Genomic DNA, 21,137 nt, shown 5'->3' on the forward strand with positions numbered 1-21,137 from the left:
GATATTTGTTGTCTGGTCATGTCCATGTTCAGCCTTTTATAGACCAGCACTGGCACCACTAGAGGGCGCCTGAAGCTGATTATATTACATTGAAACAGGAGTGACCATTTTTTATATCCTGCAAAGCAGCCTATGCAAGCACATCAGTGCACCACCCGCTATGATATGCAATACTTCTATTTTAATTTTTTTTTTTATTGCATCTGCATGTGCAAATTTTACTCATAATCTAGACCAAACTTCATTTTTGTCCCTCACAATTTGAGTATTTTTGGGATTACTAGCTTGCAGACCATCACTTATTCATGGGCCACGCTGTGAGACTAAAGGCTGCACTTTCAATCTGGCTGGGCCATTAAAATATTCATTTCCTTTGCATGCAGGTGGTGTGTGAGATTATGCAATATAGATTCTCACGTTCCATCTGAGGGTGACTCGGCAGCTCAGGAAGTTAATTTCATTCATACATCACCTTGGACATGATTTGAAATGGATAATGGCTAGTATTTATCAAATGTGTTCACAATGAGGTTATTTGTATGAGGAGATTATAGTGTGAATGAGGTGATATGACATGAATTATACATAATGCAAGTTATGAATATATAATATTGTGTAATAATATAATTATACAGTATGGCCCGATGGAAAAAGAATGAAATGACTTTTAATTTTTAAATTAGTTTTAATGGGAAGTGCACCATCTGATGCTCCTCACCGATTGGCTGAATTATGACCCTCCCCCACTCCTTGCACCTCCCCAGACTTCAGTACTTTTAGTGTTTTTAGCAGTATTATTTGTTGTTCATCCATTAGAAATATAAAATATTGAGAACATTATTAATATAAAAAATGTGCTCTACTGTATTTCATTTAGTAATGAAAATTATTTACAAATGAAAAAACTTTCCCCAAGCTTTGTCCACAGCTCAACAACGGTCTTGGATGGGCATTGAGGGCTCCCCAGCAGCACCTAACAGGTTTATCAATAAGTAAGTGTAAGAGGCGTTTAATGTCCTGCTTTGCGTCACTGGTTTTCTGTTACAGTGGCTTCAGTTGTCTCCAAAGGGACTGTTGGGTCTGGAACAAAAGGGATTAGGTAGCCGTGCTAAACATGAAGAAGATGCGACGGACCTGATGGTGTTCTTTTTGGAGAGATGGACGTCATGTGGCTCCTGTTGCTTGTCTTTAACATACCAAAAAAAGAATAATGTGTTGTTGTAACGTGCAGAGGAAAGTGTGTTAACGTGCCATCGGGCCCCACATTCCCAGTGTTTGTTTACAAAGCTGAGCCAAACGTGGAAATGTCCTGAGTCACAGCACGGTGATGGGAAAAAGGACTAGGTGGAAAAATGCCACCTCAGCCGAACGTTGTTATTTTTTAGGGAAGGGGGATAGACGGCATTCTTGTCACACCCCCCAAAAAGGATGGTACACATATTTTCACAATGAGGGTCACTTATGTGCTTAGGAAGGCCTGTCAATGGAGGCCTTTATGAGCTGCTGAGGGGGAATTAGGCCGTCAATGGGGGCCGCTAAGCTGCGTATGTTGTGTATCCTCACGGTTTGTTTTGATGGCAGCACGAGACCGCCGTTTGTTTATGTTAGCATGAAAGCTATCTAGTCACAAGTACATACACATATTCGCTCATGTTTCAGTATGTGCCTCAGTTACAAGCATAGTATTGTGGATTTTATATACATAGTACAGTACCTACAGTATATTACTAGGTGTACTACTTTGTCTATTGAGACAAGTCAATGTTCCCATTTATCCATACAGGCTTGTCATCTATCAGCTTTCTGTAAGTTTATGCTAACGACATTAAGAAAGAAGAAAAACACGGTGGAGTGTTTGTTTGGACAAGCAAAAGTGATTTATTTACAATCCAAAACAAGCAATAACTGTTGCCCAGCAGTTGTTATTTAGTGTTATAAATCTTTGGGCTTGCCAGCATAAACAATTTTATTTTGTTCACTTTAAAAACCTACATTCCCATTTTTTACAATTTGGTGATTTTTTTTTTTTTTTTGCAGATGCAAATATATGAAATAGCAAAAATCTGGACACACTGAATAATCAGTGAATAGCATGGAAAAAGTGTGTCTAAACTTTTGAGTGGTATGTACAAGTTAGCTCCTGGTGTGGCGGTACTTTTAATATGAAGAGACATGCCAAATAAGTCTTATTTTTATGAATATTTTCTATTTTTGCAACCATCCTGAGCGCCCTTACAGCACCTTAAGGTGCTAGCAATACACTCTAACATAGAGCACAGAGATTGGACACTGCTTAAAGTGATTGGAATAGCACTACGGAAAGAGAAAAGAAAAAGGATACCAGAAAAAAAGGTCCATGGAAATGATTAGTTTCGGATCCTGTTAAAAAAATTTTAAAAAATCATATAATTTTCCAGAAAAAGTGCACTTTTTAAGAACATAAGACGAGTCCCTCCGAGTCACAAGCAGTCAACAAAGCAAAGCAGACTGATGATTTAAAAACTCAAGAATTTTAAGTCTAAGATATACAAAATGACCGTGGTGTAAAAGATGACAACTGTGCACACTGCAAGGAGGCGAGTGGAGGCAATCAGGGGGCGTCGGTCCCCCTGACAGCCCACCAACGCTAGGAGGTCTGCAGCAGACGTCTGTAATGCGGCATGACCTCGTGCTCCGGCAGGTGCAAGTTGAACTCCAGTGCCACCAGCACAGGGAACTCAAAGGCGATCAGCTCCCTGCGGTTCACTCGGAACCTTTCCTCCAGTTTCTGCAAGAGGAAGACACAAAAAAAGTACAATGGTGAAGAGGGGGTGTGGCTAAATATAGGAAGTCACTGGTAAGGCATTGAGACAAACAAACCAATCTACTTCCTGTCTACTGAGGTGCCTTCAACATTATGTAGTATAGAAGAAGCACCCTAGAATATTTCACTGTTATGTCTCAAACATATAATACTACATTTTGTCTTAACTAGCTTATCATGCATATAAAACAGCAGCGTAGAGATGTGGTGCAATAGAGATTTCAAAATAAATGCGTTTCCTGTTTGGCATCTTCAGGAGAGGACAAAGTTAAATTATGTTTTAATAGCAAAAAAGAAACATTTTAAAAGACCCACATTTAAATCTTTAATACAAAAATGTAAAAAAAAAATTACTAAATTATTTTTTTAATTTAGTAAAATCTTTTATTTGTAATTAGCATTTTCAAAAATTAGAGTATAGCGGAAAAATGTTTTTTTTTTTCCATCGGACATCATGTAAATCCAATGAATCCATGCAGCTCCTATATTATATTACTAATTGAAATAAACAATTTGAAGAGAATATAGTTTTTACATGCGGAAACCTATTGAAAAATAATTAAACAATTTGTGCAAGTGGTCCTTACGTCTATAAGTAGTTTGACCTCGTGCTTTTTGAGGTCCCCGCCAATCTTGGCCGCCAGGAGGACGCATGCTCCAGCGCAAAGTTTACGGTTCTGCTTGTTGAGTTTTCCCTGAAGGACCAGTTTCTCGAAGTACACGAACGCCATGGCCACCGTGGGCTCCTCGTAGCCGCACTCATCCTGGGCCAACTTCTTTATTTCCCTCTTCAGGCTACGGAACATACAATGGCGGTTAACGATGGCAAACGTTTAATCACCAATGCGATCTCGTTTGTTTTACCTCCTGATCTTGCTGAGCGTCAGGCGGATGTGAGGGAACTTCTCCTTGAAGGTTTCGTTCATGTCTTTCTTCAGGTCAGAGGGTTTAACGTACTCGATGACCGTCGTCTGTCAGGAGAGAAAGTAATTGCATTTATTGCATAACACTGCCATTGCGTTTATAGTGAGATATATTGTTTGATATTACGTTAATTTGCATTGTCCCTTAACACCAAGCTTATATAGCTTATTGTACAATATACTGCCCGACATTGGATTACTCCCACTGTATGCTGTATCAATATTTTGAGAATTGGATTTATTAGATAATAACTTACCTTACCAGATTTGTGGATTTCCACTTTTAAAACTCATTCAATAATAACACGCACTATCATAAGCTAATGCAAAATGCAAAAAAAACAAACACCACCTTGAAGGTTTCGGTTTGAAGGATTTTTTTCATCTTCCAGGTAGTAAGTGAGGAGGAGGAATGTGAGGAATTGCATGTTTCCACTGCCGCTCTCAACACAATGACCATTCTTGTCTTTTGTCGTTAGAGGAAAAGACCCAAAACCCAGCCTGGCCTCGACACAGCCCTCAAATACGTGCCAGTAAGTCTGGTCCAGGCTGATTAAACCTAATGTGGTGTCCAGTGGCCCTGCAGCTTGTAGTGTCTAAGTTCTAAAAGTATGGGTGTCCAAAGTATGGCCTGGGGCCCATTTGTGGACAGTGGTTTGTTGGTTTTATTGTCCCTCATCTGGATTTCTGTGTTTTCTTGTTTATATAAGATTTGTCCTTCAATTGTTCTTTACGGAAAAAAGTTTGGACACCCTCGGTCTACAATCAGGTGTTCCGGGAATGTCCAGTCGGGAGAAGAGTGGCAGACCTAGGATACACTGGACTGGGAATCCCCTGGAACCCGGAGGAGATGGCCTAGGACTGGGAAGTCTAGAGTTCTCTACTGAGACTGGTGCTGCTCCTCAAACCCGGATCTGGATAAGCTCAAGAAAATGGATGGACGGATGGTCTATGACAGGGGTGCTCACACTTTTTCAGCATGCGAGCTACTTTTAAAATGACCGAGTCAAAATGATCTACCCACTACAAAAATGCAAAACATCTATTTATTTTCAAATGTATTGAGGATTATTTGTACGTACAATGTATGTTGATGTACCTTACATAACCAAATGAGCCAATATTGCAAAACACACATAATTAACTATTAACATTTTTTGTAATTACCTGAGTTTACTTTGATGACTTGCACTGAATTGAACCAGCCAGGGATGCATAGTCCGGACAGTAGCTGCTGATAGCCAGCCTCAAGCACACTTCCAAATGTTTATCAGTCATGGATAATATCCGTATCATAATATCCGTATAATATTCCATATCCATATGGAAGTGATGTGTTTTTTGCCTTTTTACTTGGTCCAGCTCCTTCACTCATTTTAGTGACCATAAACTTTAGCGAGGGCTTTAAAATCTCGCAATTCGCCGACTAGCTTAGCACTTTGCATCGTTGTTTACGCATGAGCGGTGACCTAAAGGTCAAAATTCAGTTGTCATCTGACTGGTTGTCCTGTATGTCAATCAAGTAACGGGGATGGATGATAGGCTGACATCGTAAGTTCTGCTGCACTTAGAGACGTTGTTTGATTTGATTGGTCGCCCGAAGGGCAACATTCAGTTGTCATCTGAATGGCTGCCCTGTATATCAATCAAGTGACGGCATTGATGCTGGGATGATATTTTTTTAATGTCACGCCGCGATCGACCAGCGATCGACCAGTACCACCTCCGCGATCGACCGGTAGCTCGCGATCGACTTAATGAGCACCCCTGGTCTATGACATTGTGCTTTTTTTTATGCAGAAGGAAGATCCCTAACATATCATCAGTAAAACGACAGAACAGTGCAAGAGTTGTGTTGCCTTCACTGACTCACCATGTATGAAGGGAAGATGAGCACGCGTTTGTGTTTCCCGCAAGGCCACTGGGGGTCATCTAGAAGGTTAGGGTCGTACTCTCGAAAGTCACTCATCTCGTTCCCTATGATCAAAAGAAAAATGGTGTTTATGAGCACCAATCGTGACAAATAACTTTCATATTCTTCACTTTTTGAGATGAGAGGCACTCAAACGGCTTTTCATGACATCATGAAGGACAAACCTCCACTTGAGGCTTCGCTACACACCTAAAAATGAAGCCTGGAGCTCTAACTATCAGTCAGCTACAGACATCATATTTTTCTTAAGTGACTAGGCTAACCTAGCATGATACCGCCACTCCTGAACGTTAGCTTGTCTATCAGCGCAGTGGTGGCACGTATGGAAAGTGTAAGACCACGACGACCAACCCGTGTCCAGGCTACTCTGGTTGCTGTTGGCGCGGGCCAGACTGAGGCTGCGGTGGCTGGCGTTACGAGACTGAGAGAAGGACGAGGTGGAGTCGATGGTGTTCCTGCGCCCGCCCAGCACGTTGGTGGGGTACAAGAACTGAGTGTAGGACACGGTCTGCAAACACACCCAAACACAATTTTCTTTGAATGCACATTAGAATAATAATAAAACAATGAAATATTTGAATGATATAATGAATGTAATAATAGACTACATTGAATGTTTGGAGGTGCTGTTTATAATGTGTATTATCTAATAATATATTCCATCTATATTGAAGACGGTTTCTCACCTTCCCATCAGCCCCTAGCTCCACCCCCTCCAGCCCAATCACCATCTCTTTGGCACTGACGCCTCCTGACGGGTGTCGCTGGCGCCCCGCCTCCATCTTTACATCCCTGACGATGACAACAACAACCTTTTAGACTGCAAAAAAAAAGCAAGTGTTTTTTGTCTTTTTCTTTTTGAGTTAGAGTTATGTTGCAATGCGTTATGGAAGCTATTTTAGCATTGTTTTGTCAAATTTAAAATGCTAAACAGCGGAATATAAAAATAATCAACCCTATAGATTTTGGTTTGCAGTATTTAAGTAAGTCCAAAACCTCTTTAAAAGTATATTTTGCAAGCATTTTGTGAAGTCTAAGCTAAGGTAAATATAGCGGAACATACGTACTAAAAAGAACCTACATAGTCAAACCATTAAATGGAATAACTGATTATTCCATTTAGCTCTTGAAAAGTATATTTTTTATGCTTTTTGTGAAATCAAAGATGAGAGTTAATGTAGAATATAGATATTAATATAGAATTAACATATTCAACCCAGCAGTTTTGGCTTGGATTATTTGAGTGACAGTCCATAAAAGGTCCCAAAAGCTCTTTGTGAAATGTTATGATATATACACACATACCAACATATACAAAGTGTGTCTGAAAAGTAACGAGAGGAGGTGTGCTTTATGAGCTATGGGCAAAAGATCCAGCCATCCATCCATTTGGGGGGCATGCTGGAGCCTATCCCAGCTGTTTTCGGGGCAAGAGGCGGGGTACACCCTGGACTGGTTGCCAGCCAATCACAGGGCACATATAGACAAACAACCATTCACACTCACATTCATACCTATGGACAATTTGGAGTCGCTAATTAACCTAGCATGTTTTTTGGAATGTGGGAGAACATGCAAACTCCATACAGAGATTCCCATTCTTCCCAGGTCTTCCCGATCTTGTGACCGTGTGGCTTGCATGCTAATCACTCACCCACAGTGCGGCTGTGGAGAAAATTAGTATAATCTGTTTACCATGATATATTGGGGGTGTGTAACTGTAATATCCGCTTTCTGAGGGGGGATTACGGTACTTTGAAAGTGAAACCATTTTTGTCCCGTTACTTTTCAGACACACCTTTCGTATGTGAAGTGTGAAGCCTCTAACAGTGGCAATGTATACATTCGCAGTGACCCCCAAATACTACCCCTCTTATCTATCCTCCTTCAGCCTCGCCTGCCGTTTAAAAAAAAAAAAAAAACCACATGGCCCAGATAAACAGAAGACGCAGCATGACCTCACATGACTCTCCTTGTGTTTTGATAAGACGTGAGGATGCTGTTAGGATAACATTATAGCATGATATGGCCGCCTGTCATGGGGTCACCTCTAGGAGATGCAACAGACATCACATTCTATATTCCAGGAAGCATTCCAGACCATTTTAGCACAAAAAACAGGCAGCCCGAGAGCGAGGAAGAAGAAATGAAAGCTGACGTTGCTTAGCAACATGCACCAGTGGAAACCTGCTCATCCATGCAGCATGCTCACCATGCCAAACAAGTCAGAAAAAGGTCAACTAAATAACACTCAAGTCCTTCATTAAACATCTTATAACTGCATTGGAATTATTTAGTGATTCCAGTAGAAGTAGTAGAAGTACACTTCATCATACACGCTTTGTAATATAAAATGTGAGTAGTTTTACTTTGTTTTATTACACAGTGGTTCACTTCTGTATGTACAATATTAAAATATTACTTCAAACATTGTCTGGATAAAGGATTTATACACAAACGTTGACAAGTTTAAAAAAATTAACAAGACAAATAAGACTTTTGTCCTTGAATCAAAACAAAAAAACGATACTCATGACTAAAAAAAAAAATCATCACTCCAGGAAAACAAACTGAAGAAATGATTTAGCAAGGTGTAAGTGGTTTTTTTTTATGTTTTTTGTGCTTGTAAATGTTTGTTCAGGATGACACCTCGCTACTCCAATATTTAATGTTAATTTTCCAAAGAAGACAAACAGGAAGAACGACTCCAACCAGACGCTTCAAACTGTCTGCACTTGAAAAAAATGAGCAGCAACCATCAATTTCAATCTCCGTGAGCTCATTTGATTCCCTCACCATCTTATTGACCCTCGATGGGCTTGCTTAGAGAGTTTCATGTCTCAAAACAGAATATCATCATAAAAATGTACCCGTAGCCAAATTCTTTATATATTTTATATTACCATTAACCATTTTTCCCTTGTATTATGACTATAAAATGTATTCAGATTCAGAGGTACAATAATATTGCCCAACAAAAAAACTTTTTTAACCAAAGGAATCCAAATATACATCATAAAATTACCATTAACCAATTAAGAGCATGTACTTTAGAACTCTGCATATATAAAAAATAATCAAATTAAAATGTGTTTTGTAATATTACCATAAAATGTAGTATGCTTTATAAAAAACATTAAATAAAGCATCTCCAGATTCCAAATATAGATTTTTTTTCCAAAACAAACATTATCTTTTCTCTCTAAGCATACATAAAAATGAAATAAATGTAATTTTCTCATGTAATAGTATTGTGAAAATGTAGTAAAAATACATACAGCAATTATCTTGTCAAAGCAAATGTTAGTTTTGTTTTGCCTGAAACACACGCAAATCGTGTATTCCATTATTTAATTTCTTTTTCCTATTTGGATGCTAAAGTACGGAAGCCCGTTTATAAAAAAAAAAGTCAAAATTATTGGAAAAGAAAGTCGAAATTATGAGATAAAAAGTTTGAATTATTGAATAAGAAAGTCACAGTTATGAGGTCATAATTTTGAGATAAAAAGTCTAAATAATGAGATAAAAAAAGTCTTAATAATTAGATAAAAAGTCATAATTATGAGATAAAAAAGTCTTAATAATTACATAAAAAGTCACAATTATGAGATAAAAAAAGTCAAAATAATGAGATAAAAAGCAGAAATTATGAGCTAAGAAAGTGGAAACTATGAGCTAAAAAAATCTAAATTATGAGATAAAAAGTCATAATTATGAGGTAAAAAGTCAATATTATAAGATAGTCGAAATTATGAACTAAGAAAGTGGAAACTATGAGATAAAAAGTCAAAATTATGAGATAAAAAGTCAAACTTGTGAGATAAAAAGTCAAAATGATGACATACAAAGTACGCATGTGCCCCTTGGCAAAAATGGCGACACAGTCGTATGCAAGGTGGGTATCCGACTGAACTGAAGAATGCGACGACGGACAACTCATTACAAGTAGCATGTAGCAAACGTCGAACATTTACAAAAGACACAATCACAATTGCGTCAACATTTTTGCCAAGTGTGGCACATGCAGTTCGTATCTCATCATTTTGACTTTGTATCTAATAATTATAACTTTTTATCTCAGAACTATGACTTACCTTTGGGATTACTTTCTTTTCAGTGCTTCCGTACTAAAGTCACAAGACCATGCAACACCTTTCTCAAATATTTCATATAAATATGTCTTCCAATATGACACGATTACTCATAAATAGACTGACAACATGTCCCAATAGTATTGTATGATAATAATATCTGCCGTCCCACCCCTAAAATAAACACGAACAAAGCACAGCCAATTAAAGCAGTAAAAGCAATTAGCAAGTAGGTTACAGTAAAGTCTAATTATGAAAAGGTGAGAGAAGACTATATTAAGATGCTTAAAAAAAACCCGAGCGTCAACAGGAGAGCACATTCACAGAGCAGAAGACGTGGAGGAGGAGAAGGAGGAGGAGAAGGAGGAGGAAGAAGAGATGCACAGACGAGAAGAAGACGGTCATGCTGAAGGATTGGAGGATACGTACCCTGCTTGGCTACAATCTCGATAGGGCAGCACTGAAAATACACTATAGAAGGATCTTCTGCCACTGATTAGGACTATCCTACAAAAACAGAACAAGCTAATCAACGGCTCGCCGGTATGAGGTATAAATCAATAAGAAATAATCATAAAATCATATGAATTCAGTCTTTGTTTAAGCGTTGTAGGATAACAAAGAGGCTATGCTTTTAATCTAACCCCCCTTTGGAAAATAGAAATAATTTGAAAAAACACATTTTTTTTTAACTGAAAGAGCAGAAGAGTAGAAATAAAACATTTTTTATTAAAATTATGAAAAAATAAGAATATTTTTTTTTGTTTTCGGAATGTGGGAGGAAACCGGAGTACACTCAAACTACACAGAGAGATGCCCAAGCGGCGATCACCTGACTGTGTGGCCTACATACTACCCACTCACCCACTGTGCAGCCATGGGAAATACCCAATAATCATCAATGCATCAGTAATAACATAATAAAAAAAACATCTATTTTTGTTTTTCCTATTTGAAAAACGAGTCCCCTTTCATGCACTTTTAGGAGTTAAGCTGTATAGGAAGTAAACACCTAAATCCGACTTGGATGTTCAATACATGAAATCCAAAAATATTGGGGAATATTGTCATACTTTTTGTAATTTAAAAAAATTATATTTTAACCTCCATTTGGGAGCAGGTTAGTGCTTTATTTTGCTTCTTCAAGCATATTGTTGATATTGTTCCTGACTCAAGGAAGCTCTAATTGGATTTTCAGTCATTTACATTGTTAGTAGGTTGTGTGTAGATACAGCACAATAGACACAACAATATTCTTCTACTTCATTCTATTTTTTTACCAATAAAATCGACTTTTCTCACCTAAATAATGCACCTTGGTGTAATTATTTTTTTGATGACTTCCAACTAACTTTGAAAGTCTTCCAGTGTCCTTTGCACTAAAACAAACAAAGCAGCACAATCCTGCCTCACCGCTTTCCCAGAGTCCAAAGCACAGAGGACAAAAGGGACTCTGACTTTTTAAATAAACACAACAAAAAGTCCTTCTTTAAACATCGGATCCCGCCACTTGACCCAACAATTTACGTATAGCGGTAAAATAAACACGTACCATTGAGTCATTGACAGGGAAAACTTGGCAAGGCCTCCAGACTATTAACATTGCTCAAACATCCTTAGGACTTAGTGAAATATAAATCTAAATATGTTTTGATTTGAAAACTATTACTCTTCCTTTCATTTTGTGAGCATGCTAACCGTGACGTGTGATTTCATGCTGTGTTTCATCGCAATCCTGCACATTTCTTGCGAGTCGCTCCTGGATGGTTTGTAAGGTGGAAAACAGGCAGCCATGTTGGCCTTCATACCTTCCGTTACGCATATCGTGTTGCCGCATGTTCTTAATGAAGTGGACCTTCTTGAAGCTCTTTGGTCGAGGAGAACCTGACAGGGTTCGGCACCTACAAACAACAACAGATGTCGGCTTATTTTTCCACAAAGATGTGGGAATGATGTTTTCTTTACCTGCGCAGAGGTGCATTCTCCTCAATGTCCTCTAAGGTTTCCAATGATGAGCGCTGGGAGATGAGTCGGCGCCTAGAAGAAGCAGGAATAAATAAATGAGCTAATATTACATTCATAAATAATACACATTTAAATAGACATCACAGCATAATGTAGCAATCCCCAGATACCCCCTAGTGGCTGTTAGGTAGTACAGGATGACGAGTCATGAAAAAAACCAAAATATTGTAAACAAATAATAAATCTTACAGTTTAAAGTCTTAAATTAAGTCTTTTTGGGAGTAGCATCGCACAGTAAACGCTAACTATCCTTGTAAAGGTTGCAAAATGTCGAGTAGAAATCCTCCACCTCGCGTAAGACAGAGTGGGACATCCAACCTGATACCTGAACCGGCGTCCAATGAGCTAAGAGACACTTTAACCCTTTTTCAATAAACGTCTAAACATATCATTTACAAATGTCCTAAAACCATCAATCAACTGCAGCAATACGTAAGCGCATATGTCGGCTGTTTTTAGTTAAAGATCTAACAACGGTGATGAACAAACCGACGTCCAACTGCTAAATGAACAACACACTTGAGTGTTGCACACATTTTTGTCACAAGCAGCATCCATTTTTCACACTTTGCTTGCATGACTCCGCTACCCGTCTAGGCAACAATGTGACATATAAGTGTGAGGGTCCATGTGGTCATGTGTTTATGAGGGAAATCCAAGTCATTCATCTGCCAACCTTCCCTCTCGGTACCAATATCGGCAATATTTAAAACAGGGGTCGGGAACCTTTTTGGCTAAGAGAGCCATGAAGGCCAGATATTTTAAAATGTGTATCTGTGAGAGCCATATACATTTTTTTAAAACATTGAATGCAATAAAATGTGTGCATTTTTATGTAAGACCAACAGTTTTAGATATAATGGGCTCTAATTACGTAGACCAGGCACACTACCCCACGCCAATGGGGTGTGGCCAGCATACTTTTGTGAGCAGCGCAGTGTCCAATAATAAATCAAATACTTGCTGCCATTAATACAACTTCTGCTGCTGCATGGTTTTGCACCGTACTCAGTATAATTCATTCTTTTGGCCATCTTCGTCAAAAGGCTTGGTTCTGCAGCTTTAGCTATTTGACTAAAGGAGGAAAGTTTACATTTACATGTTGACATCTCAATGGCCGAGGTACACTACTGCATTACCTAGTAATAATCAAGTTTTGGTGTTTGACCTGGAAAATATCATCAGGAAAGATGGATATGGTCGGCCATATTGCAGTAGAAAATAGATGGACGAATTAAAATGCATAAGAAAGTTTTGATTTTTAATATTATTTTTAACAGTCATTTCTGTGATGTTTACTTTAAAATGTTAGCAAAAATGCATTTTTATTGTGGTAAGAAACGCTTGAGAGCCAGATACAGTCATCAAAAGAGCCCTACCTGGCTCCCGAGCCATAGGTTCCCTACCTCTGATTTAAAAGGTGCCATATTATGCTCATTTTCAACAATGTTATTTAAATAAAATTCTTACATGTGCTAGAATGGTGTGCTAGAATAGACGTGTCCCAATGCTGGAATTTAGAGAGTGCTTTTAGTCAGCCCTAAGGGAACATGTCATTCTGTGTGTCTGTACCTTTAATGCAAATGAGCTGTGTAACTCCAATAAGCGTTATTGTGTACCTTATCCACGTTTTACATAAAGTATACATTGTACGTCTGCATGTGTCCAATGTACAGGTAGTAAACGCCATATAAAGCATACATCAACGTAACATTAATGGGATGGTTGGGATTTTTTCCACATGAAGCCCTATGACATCCCGGGGCTTTTTTCCTAGCAGAACTTTAAATTTAAGAGGTGAAATTTTAGGGTGCAACAAAATGAAATGTCGCCAAACCTTAAAAATAAAAACATTCATCCATTCAGTTTCTACCGCTTATCCTCACGAGGGTTGTGAGGGTGCTGGAGCCTATCCCAGCTATACACCCTGGACTGGTGGCCAGCCAATCACAGGGCACATATAGACAAACAACCATTCACACTCACATTCATACCTATGGACAATTTGGAGCCGCCAATTAACCTAGCATGTTTTTGGAATGTGGGAGGAAACCGGAGTACCCGGAGAAAACCCACGCATGCACGGGGAGAACATGCAAACTCCACACAGAGATGGCTGAGGGTGGGATTGGTCTCCTAGCTGTGAGGTCTGCGAGCTAACCACTCGACCGCCGTGCAGTCGCATTAAAAATCAATGTAGTGATAATAGAGGACCTAATACTAATATATTAAAGTTTTAGCATCCAATCTGCTGACTCCCCCCCTTTTCCTGAATGGCGTCTGTGAGAGTGAGAGAGACGGTGAAGTGTAGGGAGCGTCTGATTAATAAACAACAGAGCAAGAGAGGACAGACTAACAAAAGATGACCCGATCCTCGAGGGTCTCTGGAGATGAAGACCCCCATTAGGAGAAGTAGATGGATTGAGATAAGTGTTTACACAAGGAGCCGAAATAGCTCCAGCCATGCTGCTAATAGAAGCCAAAGAGTGGTGACACACAACAAAGACATTGCTTAGATGGGTCTGACCTCTGCTTAAGGACAGAGTGATGTGGTCTTACATCATCCTCATTACATCACCCCATCATGGATTGGATCAAGTTCCATGAGCGCCCATCATCATGACCTACCTCTGTATGCGCTTTAAAATGTTGGTGGCGCTACTAAGCTTTTAGTGGGAATGTCATGCGTGTTACACTTCCTGATGCTGAATGCCAAATAAGGCCCTCTACCTGCCCACACGCACAAGCAAAACTTTAAATTATTATTGTTTATTCTAAATTATTTAAATTATTTGTTCAAATTACTGTTTACGCTGTACATTGTTGTTCATATTTGATGTCATCTATTTATTATTTATTTATTATTTATTTTATTTCCCCCCAAAAAAAACGCATTTATTAAAAACTTCGCTTTGGTTCCAATTTTCTACAAGAAAAGCTCTGATAAAACATTCCACTGTTCTCAAATATCTTACTTTTTATTTAAATAAATATAATAATAATAATCAAACGGCAAATAATAAAAGCTTAAGAAACCACATATAGTTGGTGGGTAGACAAATTATTTTTTTCAGATTAAAATGAACAAAGCATTATTAGAGCCCCGTAGACATGACAAAACACGACTATAGTCACATTTATACTTTTTTTTTATTTACAACATATTGCGCAACCGCAGGGTCTTGAGACACATGCTAACTCGCAAACTAGAGAGCTAGCGACCTAAACGGTAGCCTTCAAGTTATTTCCTTTAAACTTAAATAGCCAAAAACTTACCACTTCCACGCGGATAGGGAGGATAACTATTAACAGTTATTTAACCTTTAACATGAACATTAATCAAATGTAATAATTTTTTCTGGGTACATGATACCATACAGCATCCATATCAAACTTGCGCGGGCCGCACTAACATTAAACTTTCATATCAAGGCGGGGGCCTCAAACTAGTGTCCTGCGGGCCACATTTGGCCCACAGGCCGCATGTTTGAGACCCCTGGTTTAGTTTATTATAATATCTATTAAATCATCTCCATGGAAATTATTTTTCGTTGTATTTTCACAATATCATCTGGCCCTCATTCTGTCTATTGAGGAAAATTCTAGCCAAAAAAAAACATTTTAGGGGGGTATTAGCATGGCTCTACTGTACATACATAACAAATAATAACAGCCTCTAACTGGTAGCTGACATGTGAACCACTCATGAGTCCATGAGGACTTGAACGCAGCAGCCAGGACGTGCTTTTCCTGCCAAAAGATGTTTTTCCGAGCCTGAAAGAACAACAGTGCAACGAGCCACTCATTCACTCAACTAACTGAAGTGAAAACAGCGAGTTTTCTCAGTCAGTCTGACGTTAACCGTCTAAAAAAAAAAAAAAACAATCCCTGCAAGTAGCTTTGATGGATGCTGGACATCACTGATAGAGAAGCAATACTTTCCAAAAAGACAGAGATTATCGTGACAAGGCTGGGCCGTTGCGCATTGCAATAAAGTTATAAGTAAAGCGATAAAAGTCAAGTGGACTCCAGGGAAGAAGAAGAAGAAGAGAGCTGACAGTGTTTAAAACACCTCGCCAACCAAGACACACTCCTTTTAGCCGCAGAGGAAAATGCCATAAAACATCATACTGGTCTCCTTTAAGTAAGCAAATACGTAAATACTTGGGATGAAGTCAGCAAGTACACAAGAAACCTTTGTGGACAAATACCAAATACCTCTCTTAAGTCACACAAAACTTCTCATAGGAACTACGAATTAACTGCATGCTTTGATTTTCTTTGGCATTTTACAGAAAAGGAGGAGCCTCATCATGGGTTGTTAAGGAGAATGTGAAAAGAGAAGAGGAATATAAACAGGAAGTTACATGAAGTAGCATGTTATCAGCTTTGAAGGTGGTGTTTGTGTTTTCTATTAACTTCTTTTTACACCTGAATCACAACAGCATATTCAGAATGATTTAAGATTCTGAATGTTTTATCTATTTCATGCCTTCAATTTGTTAACTTATTTTTACACTTGTATGACTGGTAACAATGTTAAAAACAAATCTAATTTGCATAACCTCTTCATCATTAAGGTTCCGACAGTGTTTTATCGTTTTCATCTTTTAATATTAGGGGTTCAACAATACATGTATCTATATCGGGCCCTTCCATACGCATGCGTACCGAACCGTGACATCTGTATCGAACTATACGCAGTTTTACATTTATTTTATCAACATAATAGTCAAATATTCATCCATTTTCAATACCGCTTATCCTCACTAGGGTCACGGGTATGCTGGAGCCTATCCCTGCTGTCTTTGGGTGAGAGGCGGGGTACACCCTGGACTGGTGGCCAGCCAATCACAGGGCACATATAGACAAACAACCATTCACACTCACATTCATACCTATGGAATTAACCAATTAACCTAGCATGTTTTTGGAATGTGGGAGGAAACCGGAGTCCCCGGAGAAAACCCACGCATGCACGGGGAGAACATGCAAACTCCACACAGAGTTATCCGAGCGGGGAATCAAACCTGGATCTCCTAGCTGTGTGGCCACTGTGCAGTCTAATAGTAAAAGGTTAATTTATTGTTACACTTTTCCACTAGTAACAATGTTTAAAAAGCACAACTTTGCATTTGTCCTTTTTTGACATAATAGCACTAGTAGCTTAATGTTTAAAAAGTGAAAATTGCATTGCCAGTTCATAATTTCAACTGTTTTATATATTTTTTAATGTTTTAAAAGTACAAAAAAGTGGTAATGGTAATGGTTTTATTTCATTTGAACATACATCAGATACATCAGATTTGAATGCATCACATAATCAGTTCACAGTTCCACATGTCCAAAAGGAGTAGGAAGAAGCAAAGCTTATTAAATCCTACCCCTCCATCTGGTACTTTTACAATCAGTAACTTACATTTGTTCACTTCCTGCTTTCCTAATATAGTTTAAGTTTTTTTATATATTTTTTTTTTATTTAAAAAATGTTATTTTTGTCACGTACCGAAGTACGAGGTGATATGACCATACAATGACATAAGATAATGATTATACCAGACATTTGACTATATATCCTTGATCCACCATGTAAAAAAATGATCTCTCTGATTGTTCTGGACTCCCATTTCCATGCCTGTTTGTGCTGTTCCAGCGCTGCAGTAGCTGAACTCCCCATTGCCGACACCACAGTGTGCTTTGTTAGACAGCAAACTAGTTACACCCAAGTAGAACACTCTCATCCTGGAACTGATTAATTCCGTGACAAGTCAACTACAGAGGCTCCCATTGTACTGCAGTAGTTCCTACTATATTAGTGTTTTGGCACCAAAGGCATCCTGGAGTCTTCTTATGTAATCATGTGACCATGCCAAGCATGACCTCAGCACTCTTAACATCAGAATCCCTGCTGGAATATCTCATGCTGCTTGCTTTAACGCCAGACAACAAGACCTCACTGCAGCATCAAAAGCACAGATGATAAGCTTGATATTTTTTTTGACAAAGGTCAGCCATCACTTTGATGCATTCGCTTCTCAACAACCAGTCAGGCGCTGCTTGGAACTTCCTGTATGGAAGCGAGGCCCCAAGCCAAGAACAAGTCTGAGGGGAGAGAGTGTGAATCTGTGAGAGAGGAAGTGGAGGGAAAAACAGAACAAAAGAAAGCAGAGAGAGGCTCTCCCAGTCAGGCACCTCTCTGGACACCAATAGGAGCTGGCCAGCAAATACAAATATTCTGTCTGTGTTGACACCTTATCAAATATAACATTAACTTCACCACAGATAAGAAAAAGTCATTTTTTTTTCCACCACGCAAGCAACAACATCAGGTAGACCTGTACACACTAAACTTCATTCAAACCAATTCTGATCTACTATTTTCAATATAATCCCATAAAAAAATCGGTATTTACACTATGTAGGATTTTATTACAATACCAAAATTGTAGTCAATACGTGGTATCCAATCAAAATTGATGAGCTAGCCTGTTAAGATGAGGAAGAAATATGAGTTTCAGGACCAAGGGATGTTCCTGTGAGCGGTTTGTGGCAGCAGGTTCTGCCATTGAGAAGCACCACACAAATGTTAGTGACAGCTGTCACACTAAACGGACATCCATTAGGAGAAGCATCTGGTTTATGTACGTATGCACAACTTATGGTGTCCAGTTACAGCATGTATACATGGACGCCGTAGCAGCACCACATTCACTAAAAATATATTTAAGTGCCAGTAAATTTGACAAAGCACATGCGCACACTGGGCACGTGTGAGGGAGCGAATAAGGAAAGAGGACACAGGACGAATAAACAGCTGCACAATCCTAATCACGGCCAATGCTAAAGTTTTATTGGAAATGTGGCAAGAAATGTTTATTTATTATTGTGGTTGTGCTGTATCAGAGTTGTTTCTCATACCAAACAAGGAGACAGTAGAAGTGCCAGCAAAGTACACACATAGGGCTGGTATGAAGGAGAGGAAGTAAAGGGGACATAGATTTAAAAAAAAAAAAGATGAAGGATTACATCCGCACAATATGATGCAATTCAATACAAGAGTTCCATTAGAATTGTGGTCCTTTTACAATGTTAACAATTGTAGCTGCAGTGTATTATAATGTTATTATAATGAATGTAATTTTTTTAATTTTTTGGCTACTTTATCTCTACAGTACATCTAATATTTTTGGTACTTAACTGAGCTGCATGAGACAGGCAAAAACAGGTAAAATGTGGCTTTCCATTGACTGTTATTTCAAGAAACAATACAAAATTAAATTAAATTAAATTAAATTAAATTAAATTAAATTAAATTAAATTAAATTAAATTAAATTAAATTAAATTAAATTAAATTAAATTAAATTAAATTAAATTAAATTAAATTAAATTAAATTAAATTAAATTAAATTAAATTAAATTAAATTAAATTAGGAATTCAAGAAACAATACAAGCAGTTGATGTTTGCTAAATACAAGGATGAAGAGTCTTGAACCAGTCATGATGTGGTATACATATCACTATATTGACACTTACTATGGTACCCATTATGTCATTGTATGTTCATATCACCTCATACTTCGGTACGGGACAAAAAAATTAAAAAATGTAATAAAAAAAAACTTAAACTATATTAGGAAAGCAGGAAGTGAACAAATATAGCCGTTACTGATTATAAAAGTACCAGATGGAGGGGTAGGATTTAATAAGCTTTTTTGCTTCTTCCTACTCCTTTTGGACATGTGGAACTGTGAACTGATTATGTGATGCATTCAATTGTAATCTGATGCATGTTTAAATGAAATAATACCATTACCATTATTATTTTTGCACTGTACTGTACTGTACTGCTGCTGAGAGCAGTTTGGAATATTTTGGTTACCTAGTCTTCCAGCTACATGATAGAGGTAAAAGAAAGTGCCATCTACACCACAAGCTACCAAAAAGCTGCAAGGTTAGTGCTTCATTTATACTACTGATCAATTTAAAGATCCTGCATGAGTACATGCTAGTAATACTTACAGGTCAATGTGCAAAGTTGGCTGTTTTGCAAAGAGTCAGTGCTGACATGGTTTACCTTGATCGCTGCAGCTCTATGGCAGAGTTGGCTATCTGGCCTCCCTCCAGGCAGTAGTTCTGGGAGCCTTGTCTGGAGTACGCCGCTGGTACGATTCCCTGAGTGTAGGTTTGCAGTCTCCCCCTGGCCGAGGCTGGAAGCGCCGGGAAAGGCGAGCTGAAAGCGGCCGGAGCGAAGGCGTCGCCCTCGGCGGATTCTGCGGCAGCAGGAGCCGAAGGGATAGTCCGGCTACTCGCCAGGAGAGCCTGGTTCCCCGAGGAGACAGCCTGTGCGGTGGAAGTGGTTGCAGCAGGAGCGGCGGTGGTGGTAGCTGTGATGGCTCCACACGGGGCAGGGGAAGCAGCCCCAGCCGGGAAGCTGTGTCTAGTCCGGGCTTCCAGCGAGCCTTCCTCGGCTTCCTCCTGTTGGTCCGCGGCGTCCTGCACGGGTCGTCCATCCAGGGAGATGTTGGTGAGGAAGGACAGCGCCGCTTGCCTCCGTCTGGGGTCGATGCGTTTCCGCGTCTGCTCGATGCTGGCGCCGTGCTGGATGCCATGCAGCGTGGCCGTGGATGTGCTACTGCTCGCGGCCGCCGCCATGCTCCGCGTCCCGCCCACGGAGCCTCGGTCCTCTCACCTGCAGCACATCAAACTGCAAACGTGTGCGTGGGTGTGTGAGACCGGATTTGTGTATATATATCTGTGTTTGTGTGTTGCTGCGGCCTGTCTTTTAAGTGCACGCGTGGAAGTGGGTGAAAACAGGCAGGTCACGTGTGTGCAGTATTGTAGCAGCACAGGGAACATTTGGACCAATCAGATGTCAGGAACACATGTAGGCTTTGTACCACCTTTTCCTAACTGTTAAATTACACGATAACACTAAAAACTACATTATAACATATATTTACATGCATTTAACATGATATATTCTTATTGTTTTTGCAGTATTTTTGCACATTTTCGTTACTTCCTGGTTTACACAAGAGGCGGTTGTTTACACAGCGATCAATGGGTGCTGACTGACAGAGGCTGGGTTTATTGGAGAGGAAATAGATCAAGTTCTGTGCTCGCTTCCAAATGAGCAAATGTGTGGCAACAGCGACTTCTAGTGGTAAAAAGTGGATAATGTGTTTATGTTGGCTGTGCAACAGTTGCTAAACTACGTCCCCTAGTGGTGAATTCCTTGTGTTTATGCTAGGATGCACGGATTCATAAAATAATCAACAATGTTCGCACTTTTTCTTTTTATTCGTTATTATATACTATATTAATTATTGGGTTTTTGTAATGCGATACATTTGAGGTATG

The 21,137-nt window shown here is 39.1% G+C and overlaps 1 protein-coding gene across 2 annotated transcripts; it reads right to left on the bottom strand.

Annotated features, from left to right (window-relative positions):
* Positions 1 to 1,876: 1,876 nt before the first annotated feature.
* cables1 (Cdk5 and Abl enzyme substrate 1) lies at positions 1,877 to 20,677 on the bottom strand. Of its 2 annotated transcripts, XM_058066998.1 has the most exons (10): positions 19,852 to 20,677; positions 11,716 to 11,787; positions 11,559 to 11,651; positions 10,180 to 10,257; positions 6,346 to 6,451; positions 6,011 to 6,167; positions 5,600 to 5,703; positions 3,668 to 3,774; positions 3,391 to 3,598; positions 1,877 to 2,767 (listed from the first exon to the last, which is right to left on the bottom strand). In XM_058066998.1, the coding sequence occupies exons 1-10, from the start codon at positions 20,427 to 20,429 to the stop codon at positions 2,627 to 2,629; spliced, it is 1,644 nt and encodes a 547-aa protein (XP_057922981.1). In that variant the 5' UTR covers positions 20,430 to 20,677; the 3' UTR covers positions 1,877 to 2,626. The 2 variants fall into 2 exon arrangements, with proteins under 2 accessions (XP_057922981.1, XP_057922982.1); XM_058066999.1 differs by lacking the exon at positions 10,180 to 10,257.
* Between the last annotated feature and the right edge of the window lie 460 nt (positions 20,678 to 21,137).

Source organism: Doryrhamphus excisus, chromosome 3 (genome assembly GCF_030265055.1).
Source record: "Doryrhamphus excisus isolate RoL2022-K1 chromosome 3, RoL_Dexc_1.0, whole genome shotgun sequence".
NCBI lineage: Eukaryota > Metazoa > Chordata > Actinopteri > Syngnathiformes > Syngnathidae > Doryrhamphus > Doryrhamphus excisus.

Bases quoted from the DNA above. Each gene is read 5' to 3' on its own strand.
- cables1 (XM_058066998.1), bottom strand. From the start codon at position 20,429: ATGGCGGCGGCCGCGAGCAGTAGCACATCCACGGCCACGCTGCATGGC. The intron at 5,704-6,010 runs GTTGGTCGTCGT...TTTTGATCATAG, and splicing joins CCAGAGTAGCCTGGACACGG to GGAACGAGATGAGTGACTTT. The intron at 3,599-3,667 runs GTAAAACAAACG...TATGTTCCGTAG, and splicing joins ACGCTCAGCAAGATCAGGAG to CCTGAAGAGGGAAATAAAGA.